The 16,598-nt window shown below is 45.1% G+C and overlaps 1 protein-coding gene across 1 annotated transcript; it reads right to left on the bottom strand.

The window, feature by feature from the left end:
• Positions 1–866: 866 nt before the first annotated feature.
• LOC139256193 (zinc finger protein 229-like) lies at positions 867–2,395 on the bottom strand. Its single transcript, XM_070874144.1, has one exon. It carries the CDS (start codon positions 2,393–2,395, stop codon positions 938–940), a length of 1,458 nt encoding a protein of 485 aa, XP_070730245.1. The 3' UTR covers positions 867–937.
• Positions 2,396–16,598: the final 14,203 nt, after the last annotated feature.

The following is a 16,598-nucleotide window of genomic DNA, read 5'->3' as shown; positions in this document are numbered from 1 at the left end:
CAGGTCAGTTCACCAATGCTCGAGCTAAGGGGTGCCAGGGATCGGCAGCAGCAGCAGTAAATACAATCTAAATGTAAATTCTGATGTAGTTTATCTTCATTTATTCCTATTTTAATAGCTTTTGCTGAATGTGGCCCATGCCAAGTGTCAGGATATAGAAAATGAGTTTGACATCCCTGAGGTAGATAATGTCAACCGGATTCCCCCATCCACCAACCTAACAACTTCTTTACAAACTCAAGCTAGTTTGTAAGACATGACCTTTTTTACTGGAATCCGTGTTCAGTATCTCCAATGGCTTCTTCCCTTACCCCATGATCGAAAACAGCATCTCTCGGGATCCCTTCACGTATCTTCCCGGTGATCGAGGTCACATTGATGGGCCTTCAGTTCCCGAGCTCTGATTTGTGCCTAATTTGCAAAATGGAAACTACGTGTGCTGCCTTCCATCTCAGGGAACAACCCATGACTCTACTGAGCTGTTGGAGATATGGGCTGACAGAGCACCCGTCCCATCTCTTTAAAACACCCTTGGGTGGATAACATCCGCACCTTACACCCGTCAAGATTAACCCGCACGGTGACTTTGCTGTCAGTGAAGAGAGATGAAAAAGACCAAAGTGCTGTTTGCCCCTCTCAGTGTGGCCCTGAAGGACTGTGTCCAGGCTGAAGTTCTCTCCCCATACAATCCTCCCCCAGATTGTCCTCTCTGAGCTCCAGCCAGGTGATGCTAAATACTCGGGCGGGAAAGTCAAAAATCTACAGAAATGTGTTGAAAGCAACTCTAATTTATTTATATATATCCTAAATATCAAATTCCAATCCAGTTACAGGAGTTATTAATTTCAGCGGAAACAAACCCCAACTTTCAGAATAAACACGATTCAGCCGGGATGTGATTAACAGCAGCAATAACAGCAGAATCCCACCCCTGCAGTCACTTGTGAGCTCGCTTGTGTGTCAGCAGATGGGATAATCGAGTGAATCCCTCCCCACACTCTGAGCAGGTGAACGGCCTCTCCACAGTGTGAACTCGCTGGTGTGAGAGTAGGCTGGATGTCTCAGTGAATTCCTTCCCACAATCGGAGCAGGTGCACAGCCTCTCCCCAGTGTGAACTCGCTGGTGTTTCAGCAGGTTGGATGACTGAGTGAATCCCTTCCCACACTCAGAGCAGGTGAACGGCCTCTCCCCAGTGTGACCTCGCTGGTGTATCAGCAGGTTGGATGACTCAGTGAATCCCTTCCCACACTCAGGGCAGGTGAACGGCCTCGCCCCAGTGTGAACTCGCTGGTGTGTCAGCAGGTGGGATGATGTAGTGAATCCCTTCCCACACTCAGAGCAGGTGAACGGCCTCGCCCCAGTGTGAACTCGCTGGTGTGTCAGCAGGTGGGATGATGTAGTGAATCCCTTCCCACACTCAGAGCAGGTGAATGGCCTCTCCCCAGTGTGAACTCGCTGGTGTGTCAGCAGGTGGGATGATGCAGTGAATCTCTTCCCACACTCAGAGCAGGTGAACGGCCTCTCTCCAGTGTGAACTCGCTGGTGTGTCAGCAGGTGGGATGATGCAGTGAATCCCTTCCCACACTCAGAGCAGGTGAACGGCCTCTCCCCAGTGTGAACTCGCTGGTGTTCCAGCAGGCTGGATGACCGAGTGAATCCCTTCCCGCAGTCGGAACAGGTGAACGGCCTCTCTCCAGTGTGAACTCGCTGGTGTATCAGCAGGTTGGATGACTGAGTGAATCTCTTCCCACATTCAGAGCAGGTGAACGGCCTCTCCCCAGTGTGAACTCGCTGGTGTCTCAGCAGGTCGGATGATGTAGTGAATCCCTTCTCGCAGTCGGAGCAGGTGAACGGCCTCTCCCCAGTGTGAACTCGCTGGTGTATCAGCAGGTTGGATGACTGAGTGAATCTCTTCCCACATTCAGAGCAGGTGAATGGCCTCTCCCCAGTGTGAACTCGCTGGTGTCTCAGCAGGTTGGATGATGTATTGAATCCCTTCTCGCAGTCGGAGCAGCTGAACGGCCTCTCCCCAGTGTGAACGCGCTGGTGTTCCAGCAGGCTGGATGACCGAGTGAATCCCTTCCCGCAGTCGGAGCAGGTGAACGGCCTCTCCCCAGTGTGAACTCGCTGGTGTCTCAGCAGGTCGGATGATGTAGTGAATCCGTTCCTGCAGTCGGAGCAGCTGAACGGCCTCTCCCCAGTGTGACCCCGCCGATGTGTTTCCAGCTGGGACGGGCATTTGAAACGTTTCCCACAATCCGCACATTTACACAGTTTCTCCCCAGTGTGACTGCACTTGTGTCTCTCCAGGTTGGATGATCGACTGAAGCCTTGTTCACACACAGAGCATGTGCATCCTTTCTCCCCGCTGTGAACAGTGCTTTTTGCTTCCATGGTCAAAGGCCGATGATATTCAGGTCCCGACGATTCGAGTGGCCGTCAGATCTTAATGTGATGTTTGGTTTGAGCCTCCGGTCGACAAATCCTCCCCGTTTAATACCCTGTAAAATGAATTTCAAACAGGAAAAAGGTTGGGTGAGAGAAAACCCACAAAAACACTAAGGTAGGTTGTGAAATTGAGCTGAATGAACCTGGCTATTTGTGCGGCCATCAGCAGAAAAAAAGTGACCATGACAGCTGTCGGATTGTCATAAAAACCCAACTGGTCACTGATGTACTTCAGGGACGGGAACCCACCACCTGGTCTGGGCCTACACAAGACTCTGGCCTCGATGGGTAGAGGGAGAGGTGGGTGAGGTGAAGGGGAGGGACTTTATACATCTGCAACTCGACCAGAACTTTGACAGAACCTCCCAAACCCACAATCTCTCCCACTTAGATAGACCAAGGCACCAGGTGCTTGGGAAATCCATCACCTCCAAGTTCCCCTCCAAGTCTCCCACCATCCTGACTTGGGCATATATCACCGTTCCTACATTGTCACTGGGTGAAAATCCTGGAACTCCTCACCTAACAGCATTGTGGGAGGACCGTCACCACACGGACTGCAGCGGTTCGAGAAGAAGGCGCACCATCACCTTGTCAAGGGGCAAATGGAAATTGGAAATATATTCTGGCCTTACTAGCGACACCCACATCCCAAGAATAGATTAAAACAAATCTGTACATTGAAAGCCTCTACAGATGTACTTGTTCCTAAACCAATACTCTTCCACATTGTGCGGAACCTAGTGTCTGTTTCGCAACCTAATCTCCCCTAGAATCCAACGCCGTTGACAGTCTCTCATCGGAAATTGTTGTGTACCCGACTGGGCTCAGAGGTACTGGGGATTAAACCCAGCAGCTTCTAACCCCCCTCCCCCGCCCTCACCCCTCCCTCTCCACTCCAGCTCAAACTGATGCAACAAACAGACCCACACAGGAGGCCAGGGAGCGACTTCTGCATCCAGCGCCCACTCTGATACAGAGCGGCTCTGGATTGGTCGCTCTGTGTTTCCAGTATCGATGCACTTAAGATCAGCAAATGAGGGAGAAGGGAAGAGGCTTATTCTAATAGAGTTAGAACCATAGAATCAGATAATGGTTACAGCATGGAAGTAGACCATTTGGCCCATCGAGCTCGTGCCAGCTCTCTGCAAGAGCACCTCAGCCAGTTCCACTCCCCCGCTCTTACCCCACAGCCCTGCAACTGTTTTTCTTTCAGGCACTTATCCAACTCCCTTTTGAAAGCCGTGATTGAGTCTGCCTCCACCACCCTTTCAGGCCGTGCATTCCAGATATTAACCACTCGCTATGCAAAAAGGTTTTTTCTTGTGTCGCCTTTGGTTCTTTTGCCCATCACCTTAAATCTGTGTCCTCTGGTCCTCAACCATTCAATAAGATCATGGCTGATCCGATCATGGACTCAGTTCCACTTCCCTGCCCACTCCACATAAACCTTTACTCCCATATCGCTCAAAAATCTGTCTATCTCCACCTTAAATATATTCAATGACCCAGCCTCCACAGCTCTCCGGGGCAGAGAATTCCACAGATTTACAACACTCAAGAGAAGAAATTCCCCCTCATCTAAGTTTTAAATGGGCAACCCCTTATTCTGAAACTATGCCCCCTGGTTCAAGATTCCCCTATGAGTGGAAACATCCTCTCTGCATCTACCTTGTCAAGCCCCCTCAGTATCTTTTATGTTTCAATAAGATCACTTCTCATTCTTCTGAACTCCAATGTGTATAGGCCCAAACTACTCAACCTTTCTTCATAGGTCAACCACCTCAACTCAGGAATCAACCTAGTGAACCTTCTCTGAACTGCCTCCAATGAAAGTATATCCTTCCTTAAACACTGAGACCAAAACTGAATGCAGTACTCCAGGTGTGGCCTCATCAATACCCTGTACAGTTGTAGCAGGACTTCTCTGCTTTTATACTCTAACCCCCTTGCAACCCCAGCTTCTTCAGTCTGTCCAGGTAACTGAAGTCCCTCATCCCTGGAATCATTCTCGTAAATCTTTTCTGCATCCTCTCTAAGGCCTTCACATTATTCCTAAAGTGTGTTGCCCACAATTGGGCACAATACTCCAGTTGAGGCCGAACCAGTGCTTTGTACAAGTTCATCATAATATCCACACTTTCGTACTCTATACTTCTATTTATAAACAGAGATACTGTCTAATGTAATATAAACAGGGACAGGGTCTGGTGTAATATAAACAGGGACAGGGTCTAATGTAATATAAACAGAGGCAGGATCCAGTGTAATATAAACAGGGACAGGGTCTAGTGTAATATAAACAGGGACAGAGTCTAGTGGAATATAAACAAAACAGGGTCTAGTGTAATATAAACAGAGACAGGGTCAAATGTAATATAAACCGAGACAAGGTCTTGTGTAATTATAAACAGTGACAGGGTCTAGTGTAATATTTAAAATTATTCCCGGTGACATGAGCTAGTGAGTACAGAAATAGGAAGATAGAGCAGATGACTGCGTGACTGGAGAGATGGTGCAGGAGGGAGGGCTTTAGATTCCTGACGCATTGGGACCGCTTCTAGGGGAGGTGGGACATGTCCAAACCGGACGAGTTGCATCTCAACAGAGCCAGGACTAACATCCTCGTGGGGGCATTTGCTAGTGCTGTTGGGGAGGGATGAAACCAGCTTGGTAGGGGGATGGGCACCTGAAAATAGATTCATTAGGGAGGGAAGTAAAGCTGGAATTAGAAAGCAAAAATGTAGAAAGTGAGTTTGAAGGACAGAGGAAAAAAGCAAGAAAAAAGGGTAAAAAAACAAATTTAAAAGCTCTCTGTCTAAATGCACATAACATTCATAACAAAATAGATGAGTTGACGGCACAAATAGATACAAATGGGTATGATCTGATAGCCGTTACAGAGATGTGGTTGCAAGGTGACCAGGATTGGGAACTGAATATTCAGGGGTATTTGACAATTCGGAAGAACAGACAGAAAGGAAAAGGAGGTGGGGTAGCTCTGTTAATAAAGGATGGGATCAGTGCGTTAGTGAGAAATGATATTTGCTCAGAGGATCAAGATATTGAATCAGTTTGGGTGGAGATAAGGAATAATAAAGGGAAAAAGTCACTGGTGGGTGTAGTCTATAGGCCCCCTAACAGTAGCTACACTGTTGGACGGAGTATAAATCAAGAAATAATGGAGGCTTGCAATAAAGGAACGGCAATAATTATGGGTGATTTTAAACTTCATGTTGATTGGACAAGGCAAATTGGTCAGGGTAGTCTTGAGGAGGTGTTCATAGAGTGTATCCGGGATAGTTTCCTTGAACAGTACATTGCTGAACCTACTTTCCTGCACCAAGATGGCCGCCGTTAGCCTGGGTTTGCGAGCGGGAGAAAGCCCCGAAGATGCAACCGCCGATATTGCGGTTATTATTCCGGGATGGCGGCGGGCACCGGTTGTTTATGAAGCCTCGTCAGCTCCCCGCTGATCCATTGCTCCCCTCCAACCCGCTGAAAATGACAATTCTGAGCAGCCAATGCGAAACGTGTCTCTTCCGCCATTACACGAATAGCGCATGCTCCAAACCCAGCCTCGATCCGCGCCTGCGCACTGACTTCCTGTGTCTCGGTGCGGCACATTCTCCCCGCGGGGCATGCTGGCCAAAAGCGCCGCCATTACCAGTCTGAATTTTTGACTGGAGCAGGATTTACTGTGATTGCATTGGACACTGAACCATGTTCATTCTGGCAGTTATTGCTTGTTTTTGATGATCTTAATAACCCCTATATATGAGCTAGGGATTAATATTGTGTATAAATATGAAATAAATCAGCGTTGTTTCAAACAGTGTGTCGAATATTTGAAGCAAAAGAGAGAAAGAAGAAAAGTAAAAGTGGAGGGCAGAGAAACCCAAGGCAAAAATCAAAAAAGGCCACATTGCAGCACAATTCTAAAGGGGCAAAGTGTGTTAAAAAGACAAGCCTGAAGGCTCTGCGCCTCAATGCAAGGAGTATTCGTAATAAAGTGGACTAATTAACTGCGAAGGCAGCAATTAACGAATATGATATAATTGGCATCACGGAGTCATGGCTCCAGGGTGACCAAAGCTGGGAACTCAACATCCAGGGATATTCAGCATTCAGGAAGGATAGACAGAAAGGAAATGGAGGTGGGGTAGCGTTGCTGGTTGAAGAGGAAATTAACGCAATAGTAAGGAAGGACATTAGTTTGGATGATGTCGAATCTGTATGGGTGAAGCTGCGGAATACCAAAGGGCAGAACATGCTAGTGGGAGTTGTGAACAGACCACCAAACAGTAGGAGTGAGGTCGGGGACAGCATCAAACAAGAAATTAGGGATGCATGCAATAAAGGTACAGCAGTTATCATGGGCGACTTTAATCTACATATAGATTGGACTAACCAAACTGGTAGCAATACGGTGGAGGAGGATTTCCTGGAGTGTATTACAGATGGTTTTCTCGACCAATATATTGAGGAACCAACTAAAGGGCTGGACTTCCTCGACTGGGTGATGTGTAATGAGAAAGGATTAATTAGCAATCCTGTTGTGCGAGGGCCCTTGGGGAAGGGTGACCATAATATGGTAGAATTCCTTATCAAGATGGAGAGTGACACAGTTAATTCAGAGACGAGGGTCCTGAACTTAAGAAAAGGTAACTTCGATGGTATGAGACGTAAATTGGCTAGAATAGACTGGCTAATGATACTTAAAGGGTTGACGGTGGATAGGCAATGGCAAACATTTAAAGATCATATGGATGAACTTCAACAATTGTACATCCCTGTCTGGTGTAAAAATAAAACGGAGAAGGTGGCTCAACCGTGGCTAACAAGGGAAATTAAGGATAGTGTTAAATCCAAGAAAGAGGCATATAAATTGGCCAGAAAAAGAAACAAACCTGAGGACTGGGAGAACTTTAGAATCCAGCAGAGGAGGACAAAGTGTTAAATTAGGAGGGGGAAAATAGAGTAGAAGTGGAAACTTGCTGGGAACATAAACACTGACTGCAAAAGCTTCTATAGATATGTGAGGAGAAAGATTAGTGAAGACAAACGTAGGTTCCCTAGCAGTCAGCTTCAGGTGAATTTATAATGGGGAACAAAGAAATGGCAGACCAATTGAACAAATACTTTGGTTCTGTCTTCACGAAGGAAAACACAAATAACCTTCCGGAAATACCAGCTGACAGAGGATCTAGTGAGAAGGAAGAACTGAAGGAAATCTTTATTAGGTGGGCAATTATGTTAGGGAAATTGATAGGTTTGAAGGCCGATAAATCCCTGGGGCCTGATAGTCTGCATACCAGAGTAATTAAGGAAGTGCACTAGAAATAGTGGATGCATTGGTGATCATTTTCCAACAGTCTATCGACACTGGATCAGTTCCTATGGACTGGAGGGTAGCTAATGTAACACCACGTTAAAAAAAAAAGAATGGAGAGAGAAACAGGGAATTATAGACCGGTTAGCCTGACATCAGTAGTGGGGAAAATGTTGTAATCAATTATTAAAGAAATAATAGCAGCGCATTTGGAAAGCAGGGACAGGATTGGTCCAAGTCAGCATGGATTTATGAAAGGGAAATCATGCTTGAGAAATCTTCTAGAATTTTTTGAGGATGTAACTCGTAGAGTGGACAAGGGAGAACCAGTGGATGTGGTGTATTTGGACTTTCAAAAGGCTTTTGACAAGGTCCCACACAAGACATTTGTGTGCAAAATTAAATCACATGGTATTGGGGGTAATGTACTGACGTGGATAGAGAACTAGTTGGCAGACAGGAAGCAGAGAGTCGGGATTAATGGGTCATTTCCAGAATGGCAGGCAGTGACTAGTGGGGTGCTGCAAGGCTCATTGCTGGGATCCCAGGGGACATAATCTAAGGATAAGGGGTAAGCCATTTAGGACTGAGCTGAGGAGAAACTTCTTCATTCAGAGAGTTGTTAACCTGTGGAATTATTTGCCGCAGAGAGTTGTTGATGCTAGTTCATTGGATATAGTCAAGAAGGAGTTAGATATGGCCCTTGCGGCTAAAGGGATCAAGGGGTATGGAGAGAAAGCAGGAAAGGGGTACTGAGGTGAAGGATCACCCATGATCTTATTGAATGGTGGTGCAGGCTCAAAGGACCGAATGGACTACTCCTGCATCTATTTTCTATGTTTCCATATTTCTCCGTGATCAGAGGAGAGTAGTTGATTTTCTGTTACCGACTGTTCAATTTTAGTGCTTTTTCTTACTCTAACTTATATCACTTCTCACCTAGTTCGCCTTCTATCATATCAAACCTCAAACTTGTTCCGTTTGAGTACATGACTTGTGGTTGTAGTGGACTTAACTGCAGTGCCTCACTGTAAACTCAGCGGAAATCCTTTGAACCAACCCTTTATTGGACTGTCTTGCATAATATTTGAAATCCGTTACTTTCTGTATCAGTTAACCTATTTTTGGAACCAATTTCATTTTAAAAACTCGTCCACACATTTTGCACGTGATAGCCTGTGAAATATTTTAATATTTGTAATTGTCATTGTCACAAACTCCGTTCCTGAGCCACCGACTCCATCTTCTGTCTGATGCTCAACCAGACTATTCGCAACCTTGGTGTCATACTTGACCCCGAAATTAGTTTTTGACCACATATCCTATGCGCAGCATAACTAAGATTGCTTAATCCACCTCTGAAACATCGCCCGTCTACACTCTTGCCTCAGGTCATCCACGCCTTTGTCACCTCTGGACATGACGATTCTAACGCACTCCTCCCACATTCTACCCGACATAAACTAGAGTTGATCCAAAACTCGGCTGCCCATGCCCTAACTCGCAACAAGTCAAGCTCACCCATCACCCCTGTGCTCGCTGACCTGCATTGCCTTCTGGTTAAGCAGTCAGTGGGTGTGGTCTAGTCATGGGTGGAGATTTCTCTGTATCTGACCCGTGTTGTACATGTCCTGGGAGTACTTGAGGCAGAGTAGAGGAAGATATACTCTGTGTCTAACCTGTACTGTACCTGCCTGGGGAGTGTTTGATGGGACTGTGTAGACGGAGCTTTACTCTGTATCTAACCCATGCTGTACGTGCCCTGGGAGTATTTGGGATATTGTAGACTGTGATTTACTCTATCAACCCTGGTGTTGTTTGGGATAGGATGGAGTGAGATTTACTCTGTATCTAAGCCGTGCAGTAGCAGTAGCCATGAAATCAGTAGTAGAGAAAATGCTGGAATCTATTATTAAACACGTGGTAACAGGGCACTTCGGAAGTAATAAAAGGATTGGGCAGAATCAACACGGATTTATGAAGGGGAAATTGTACTTGACAAATCCGATAGTGTTTTTTTGAGGTTGTTGTTGGTGTTTCGGGCAGCGGGTAAAGCCCCTTCGGAATTTTGCATTCCTTACTGCCACTTTTGATCGGCTCACGCTTTTCCCACAGACAAGAGACAAACATTTCTCTTTCCACATTCAAAGGCCGATGATATTCATGTTGCGGTGGATTGAGTGACTGTCAGATCTTGGTGATGTTTGGTGTGAGTTTCCCATCTACAAATCTTCCCTTTCTAATCCCCTGTAAAAGGAGTTTACAAAAATCATCACTGAGGACAGGATAGAAATTCAGAACAGTCAATTCTAGTTTCTATGGTACACACATTCCTCTCTGGTGTCCCCACAGCTGTAAATCCCTATCACACACATTATGCCTACTCCCCATGCTAAAATCCAAACCCATTACATCATCTCCAACATTTTTTCCTTCTTGATGGGGGAGATAGGGAGAATAAAGGGAAATCCAAACCCGATAGTCCGTACATCCGGGTCCCGAGACCAGTTTCCACCAGTTTGACGGAGCGCGCTCGAAGGACACGTGTCATGGGACAACGGCCTGATTGACGGGAGCTTCCGACCAATGGGGAGCGAGTGGAGCGGCCTGGAGCAGCGAGCCAGCGGGTCCTCCAACCAACAATCGGGCAGCCCGAGGGGCGGGACTTGAGCCGCAGCGCACGACTTTGTGCAGTCCCTTGTTCAGCGCCTGGGGCCAGGGAAGGCTGGGGGCCTTTATTGCCCTTAGTGGACACAAGGCTCTGGGGCTCACAACCCACTGGCTCACATTTTAATATAGACATTTTAAATTCATCAATAAAAGGGACAGGGTCTCTAATTAAGAACATAACATAAGAAATAGGAGCAGGAGTCGGCCACCTGGCCCCTCGAGCTTGCTCCGCCATTCAATAAGATCATGGCTGATCTGATCATGGACTCAGCTCCACTTTCCTGCCCACTCCCCATAATCTTTTACTCCCTTATCACTCAAAAATCTGTCTATCTCCACCTTAAATATATTCAATGACCTCGTCTCCACAGCTCTCTGGGATGGAGAATTCCACAGATTTACAACCCTCAGAAGAAATTCCTTCTAATCTCAGTTTTAAATGGGTGGCCCCTTATTCGAAGACTATGTCCCCCAATTTTAGTTTCCCCTATGAATGGAAATATCCTCTCTGCATCCACCTTGTCGAGCCCCCTTCATATCATATGTTTCGATAAGATCACCTCTCATTCTTCTAAACTCCAATGGGTATAGGCCCAACCTACTCAACCTACCTTCATAAGTCAACCCTCTCATCTCCAGAATCAACCTAGTGAGCCTTCACTGAACAGCCTCCAATGTAAGTATAATCCTTAAATACGAAGCCCAAAACTGTACGCAGTACTCCAGGTGTGGCCTCACCAATACCCTGTACAGTTGTAGCAGGACTTCTCTGCTTTTATACTCTATCCCCCTTGCAATAAAGACCAACATTCCATTTGCCTGCCTGATCACTTGCTGTACCTGCATACTAACTTTGCGTTTCATGCACAAGGACCCCAGGTCCCTCTGTACTGCAGCACTCTATAATTTAAATGGAGAAAAATTGCAATGACCTTTTCTATTTTTTCTGCCAAAGTGGACAACCTCACATTGTATCACATTGTATTCCACCTGCCAAATGTTTGCCCACTCACTCAGCCTGTCTATATCTCTTTGCAGATTTCATGTGTCTCCTCTCCTCACAATTTGCTCTCCCATCCTTTTTGTATCATCAGCAAATTGGCTACATTACATTCGGTCCCTTCATCCAAGTCATTAATATAGATTGTAAATAGTTGAGGCCCCAGCACCGATCCCTGCAGCACCCCACGAGTTACCATTTGCCAACCGGAAAATAATCCATTTATTTCGACTCTCTGTTTTCTGTTCGTTAGCCAATCCTCAATCCATGATAACCCCGGGAACTTCTATCTTGTGCAGTAACCTTTTACATGGCACGTTATCAAATGCCTTCTGGAAATCCAAATACACTGGTTCCCCCTTATCCACCCTGCTCGTTACATCCTCAAAGAACACCAGCAAATTTGTCAAACATGATTTCCCCTTCATAAACCCATGCTGACTCTGCTTGATTGAATTATGCTTTTACAAATGTCCTGCTACTGCTTGCTTAATAATGGACTCCCAACATTTTCCGAACGACAGATGTTAGGCTAAATGGTCTATATTTCCTGCTTTTTGTCTGCCTCCTTTTTTAAATAGGGCGTTACATTTGTGGTTTTCCAATCCGTTGGGACCTCCCCAGAATCCAGGGAATTTTGGTAGATTACAACCAATGCCGCTACTATCTCTGCAGCCACTTCTTTTAGGACCCTACAATGCAAGCCATCAGGTCCAAGAGACTTGTCCGCCTTTAGTCCCATTATTTTACCGAGTACTACTACTTTAGTGATAGTTCCTCCCTCCCAGTGCGAAAGTGGTGAAGGGAGTGAATGATGAAGGTGGTGGGTGGGGTGCCAATCAAGCGGCTGCTTTATCCTGAATGGTGTCGAGCATCTTGAGTGGTGCTGCAGCTGCACTCATCCAGGTACGTGGAGAGTATTCCATCACATTCCTGACTTGTACCTTGTAGATGGTGGAAATGATTTGGGGCATCAGGTGATTGAAAGTGATTTGACCAATTGAGGGTAAGGAAAGAAGCATACATTAAGTAGATAAACAACAGGGTAGGGCATGATAAGGGAGAATACAAAGGAGATCAGGAGAGAAGTAAAAAAAAAAATTAGGAAGGCAAAGAGGAAATATGAAGTGAAATTATCAAGGAACATAAAACAAAATTAAATATTTTACAGGAAGGTAATAGAAAAGGAAGGTTGGGTGAGAATAGGGCCACTAAAGGATAGACAGGCAAGGCCACAAGTAACGATAGCGAGATGGCAGAAATATTAAATCATTATTTTGCTTCGGTATTTAGATAGAACAAGTGGACATGACATGAGTAATGAGAAATGCATTTAAAATAAAGAAAGGGGATACATTAAATAAACTAATCAAACTCAGGATAAAACCCCTGGCATCCACGTATTTTAAAAGAATCTAAGGAAGAGATATCAGAGACATTACTGCACATATTTAATAATTCTTCAGAAAAAGGTGTATTGCCAGAGGACTGGCAAACAGCTAACGGAGTATCTATATTTAAGGAGGAGAATAGAACATGTCTAGATAATTACAGACTAGTCAGCTTAACATCGGTGGTTGGAAAAAATAATGGAATCCCTACTAAAGGAGAAAATAGAACGTCTAGAAATAAAAAGTATAATAATGAATAGTCAGCATGGATTTCAAAAAAGGGAAAACTCTGCTTGACTAAACTTATTGAATGTTTTAAAGTAGTAACAGAGAGAGTAGACAATGGTAATGGAGTAGGTTTAATTTATCTAGATTTTTGAAAGGCCTTCGATAAGGTACCCCATAATAGACTAATGAATAAGGTCAGACAATAGAGTGTCACGTGACAAGTGGCAAAATGGGATGCAAGCTGGCTGCAAGACAGAATGCAGAGAGTGGCAGTAAAGGGTAGCTATTCACAGTGGCAGATGGTGGGTAATGGTCTTCCACAAGGATCAGGGCTGGGACCACTGCTGTTCATATTAACTATTTAGACTTTGAAATCAAAAACACAATTTCTAAATTTGCGGATGGTACCAAATTTGCGGGGGGGGGGGGGGGGGGAAGAGTGAATACTGAGAAATGCGACAAATTACAGGAGGACATTAATTAACTTGCAGAATGGGCAAATAATTGGCAAATGAAGTTCAACACATAAATGCGAGGCAGTACATTTTGGTAGGAAGAATAGGAAGGTCACTTATTACTTGGAAGGTGCAAGTCTGGGTGGGGTAGAGGAACAAAGGGATCTTGGAGTACAGATACACCAATCACTAAAAGTTGTGCCACAGGTTAGCAAGGCCATAAAAAAGCAAACCAAGCACTAGGCTTTATTTCTAGAGGGATAGAATTGAAAAGTAGGGCCGTTATGCTGAACCTGTATCAAACCTTGGTTAGACCATATTTGCAGAGTACTGCGTGCAGTTCTGGTCACCAGATTATAAAAAGGATATAGAGGCACTGGAGAGGACGCAGAGAAGATTTACAAGGACGATACAAGAAATGCGATATTAATATCAGGACAAGCATAAGAGGGAGAAGGGAGCAGAGGATTATGTTGTTAGATTTAGATGAGGAAAGACAGGAGGAGGTGCGAGTGGAGCATAAACGCTAGCACGGACTAGTTGTGCCGAAAGGCCTGTTTCTGTGCCGTACATCCTGTGTAAAGTCAGTTGTGAATAACCTTGTGCATTAATTTTCCAGTTTTATGCCATGAAAGAATCCACAGGTTAACAGGTTAATTATTTACATCAGTTTTTCTTACTAATGAATTGAATAGATTGGTCGATTGGTTTTACAATAGTCGTGATTACATGCTTTCATTTCATTTATCTTCTTATTTGAAGTCCATATGAATAATATTTACGTGTACTCTTGTCTGGTATAACATAAGAAATAGGAGCAGGAGTAGGCCATACGGCCCCTTGAGCCTGCTCCACCATTCAATATGATCATGGCTGATCTGATCATGGACTCGGGTCCACCTCCCTGCCCGTTCCCCATAACCCCTTATTCCCTTATCGTTTAAGGAACTGTCTATTTCTGTCTTAAATGTATTCAATATCCCAGCTTCCACAGCTCTCTGAGGCAGTGAGTTCAGGGTGTAAATGAGGGGATACATTTTTGCACAGCGAGTTATGGTGATCTGGAGTGCCCTGCCTGAAAGGGTGGTGGAAGCAGATTCAATAGAGAATTGGATAAATTGTTGACTAGGAGACATTCACAGGGCTCTGGAGTAAGAGCAGGGGAGTGAGACTAATGGGACAGCTCTTTCAAAGAGCCAGCACATGCACGATGGACCGAATGGCCTCCTCGTGTGCTGTGTTTTTCTACGATTCTAGGTGCTGACAGCAGAGTCGGGGCTCTGTTAAAATTAGAAGGATTAAAATGTGAATTTTAAAATAAATTCTTAGCTGGACCAACTGTTTTAACCTCACTTCATAATGGTGCAGTTGATACAAAGCTGAAGTGGAGTCAAACTCTCTCCTGGCCCATGGTCAATGGAAACTATTGATCTTCAACGTAACTCTGCACATCTCCCCTCGCCATCAATCTCAAACTGCTTTGCATCAACACAGTATGTGGCATGACTGTCCCAATCACACTGAGCCAGGACATACTGAGTTAAGTCATGCAGAATCAGCTGAACTATGAACAGAAGTACTGAGCTTTCTATACTTCAACAACATTAGATTCACAGTAAGATTCCTGCCCTCCTCCAGCTCACAAGATATCCTGAAATTTAAATAAAATGCAAAGTCAGGCAACACCAAGTTTCCTACTGGGAAGGAGAGCAGGGGAGTTCTCCCCAGTATCCTGGGTCAATATTTATCCTTCAACCAACATCACTAAAACAGATGAGCTGGTCATTGTCACATTGCTGTTTGTGGGATCCTGCTGTGCGCAAATTGGCTGCTGCCATTCCTACTTTACAACACTGACTACGCTTCAAAAGTACTTCATTGGCTGTAAAGCACTTTGGGATGTCCTGAGCTTGTGAAAAACACGATATAGTCTTTCTTTCTACGGGATTAACACACACCATTATTGCAGCATGACATGTCCTCTGTTAGAAACTGTCAGACACAAGTCAGCGACAGTGTGTGACTGAGATAGTCCTGATACAGCATCATTTCCTGTTGTTGCTGACTCCATCATTTCTTACCCATACTCCAGCTACGAGCAGATTCTTCACACTACAAGTCTAATTTAAGCACACACATACACACCTTACAATAGATGACAGCCCTCCTCACAAAAACAGAAGATCCCATGCACAGATTGTCTTTAACCCATGACTAAGATTACCCTCCATTATATTATGGGGATTATTTGCATCCCTCCTCCACCTCACCATTTCCCCTCCTCATCCCATCCCCCTTCCCCAATGTACATTGGGCCCATACGCTCCGGAGTTAAGAAGAAAGAGAGGTGTTCTCATTGAAACACAAGATTCTGAGGGAGATTGACAGGGTAGATGCTGAGAGGTTGTTTCCCCTGTCTGGAGAGTCTAGAACCAGGGGACATAGTCTCAGGATAAGCGGTCGGTCATTTAAGACCGAAATGAGGAGAAATTTCTTCGCTGAGAGGGATTTGAATCTTTGGAATTCTCTAACCCAAAAGGCTATGGATGCCGAGTCTCTGAGTATATTTAAGGCTGAGATTGATAGATTTTTGGACTCTGGGGGAAATCAAGGGATATGGGGATTGGGCGGGAAAGTAGAGTTAAGGTCAAAGATTAACCATGATCTTATTGAACGGGGGAGCAGGCTCGAATGGTAAAGGGGGGGGGGGTGACCCTGATAATAAAGGATGACAATAAAGAATAATAAAGAACCTAGTTTCCCCTTAATTGCATCTATGCTATTCTCCTCAACAACTCCATGCGGCAGCGAATTCCACATTCTCAACACTCTCTGGGTAAAGAAGTTATCCTCTTAAAACTGTGCCTTCATAGAGTGTGACAGGAGAGAGGTAATTGCACCAAGACTTGCCCCCAACTACTCCTGTCTATGTTTCCGTATTACCAATTTGTTTTTTTAAGACTCCGAAGGTAATGGGTTTAAGTCCTGCTCCAGAACCTTGAGCACAAAATCTAGGCTGACACACCAATGCAGTGCTGAGGGAGCACTGCACTGTCGGAGGTGCCGTCTTTCA

This window comes from Pristiophorus japonicus, unplaced genomic scaffold (assembly GCF_044704955.1).
Source record: "Pristiophorus japonicus isolate sPriJap1 unplaced genomic scaffold, sPriJap1.hap1 HAP1_SCAFFOLD_691, whole genome shotgun sequence".
In the NCBI taxonomy this organism is placed as follows: domain Eukaryota; kingdom Metazoa; phylum Chordata; class Chondrichthyes; family Pristiophoridae; genus Pristiophorus; species Pristiophorus japonicus.
The sequence above is the reverse complement of the archived record's forward strand: the minus strand, read 5'-3'. Positions and strand labels throughout refer to the sequence as shown.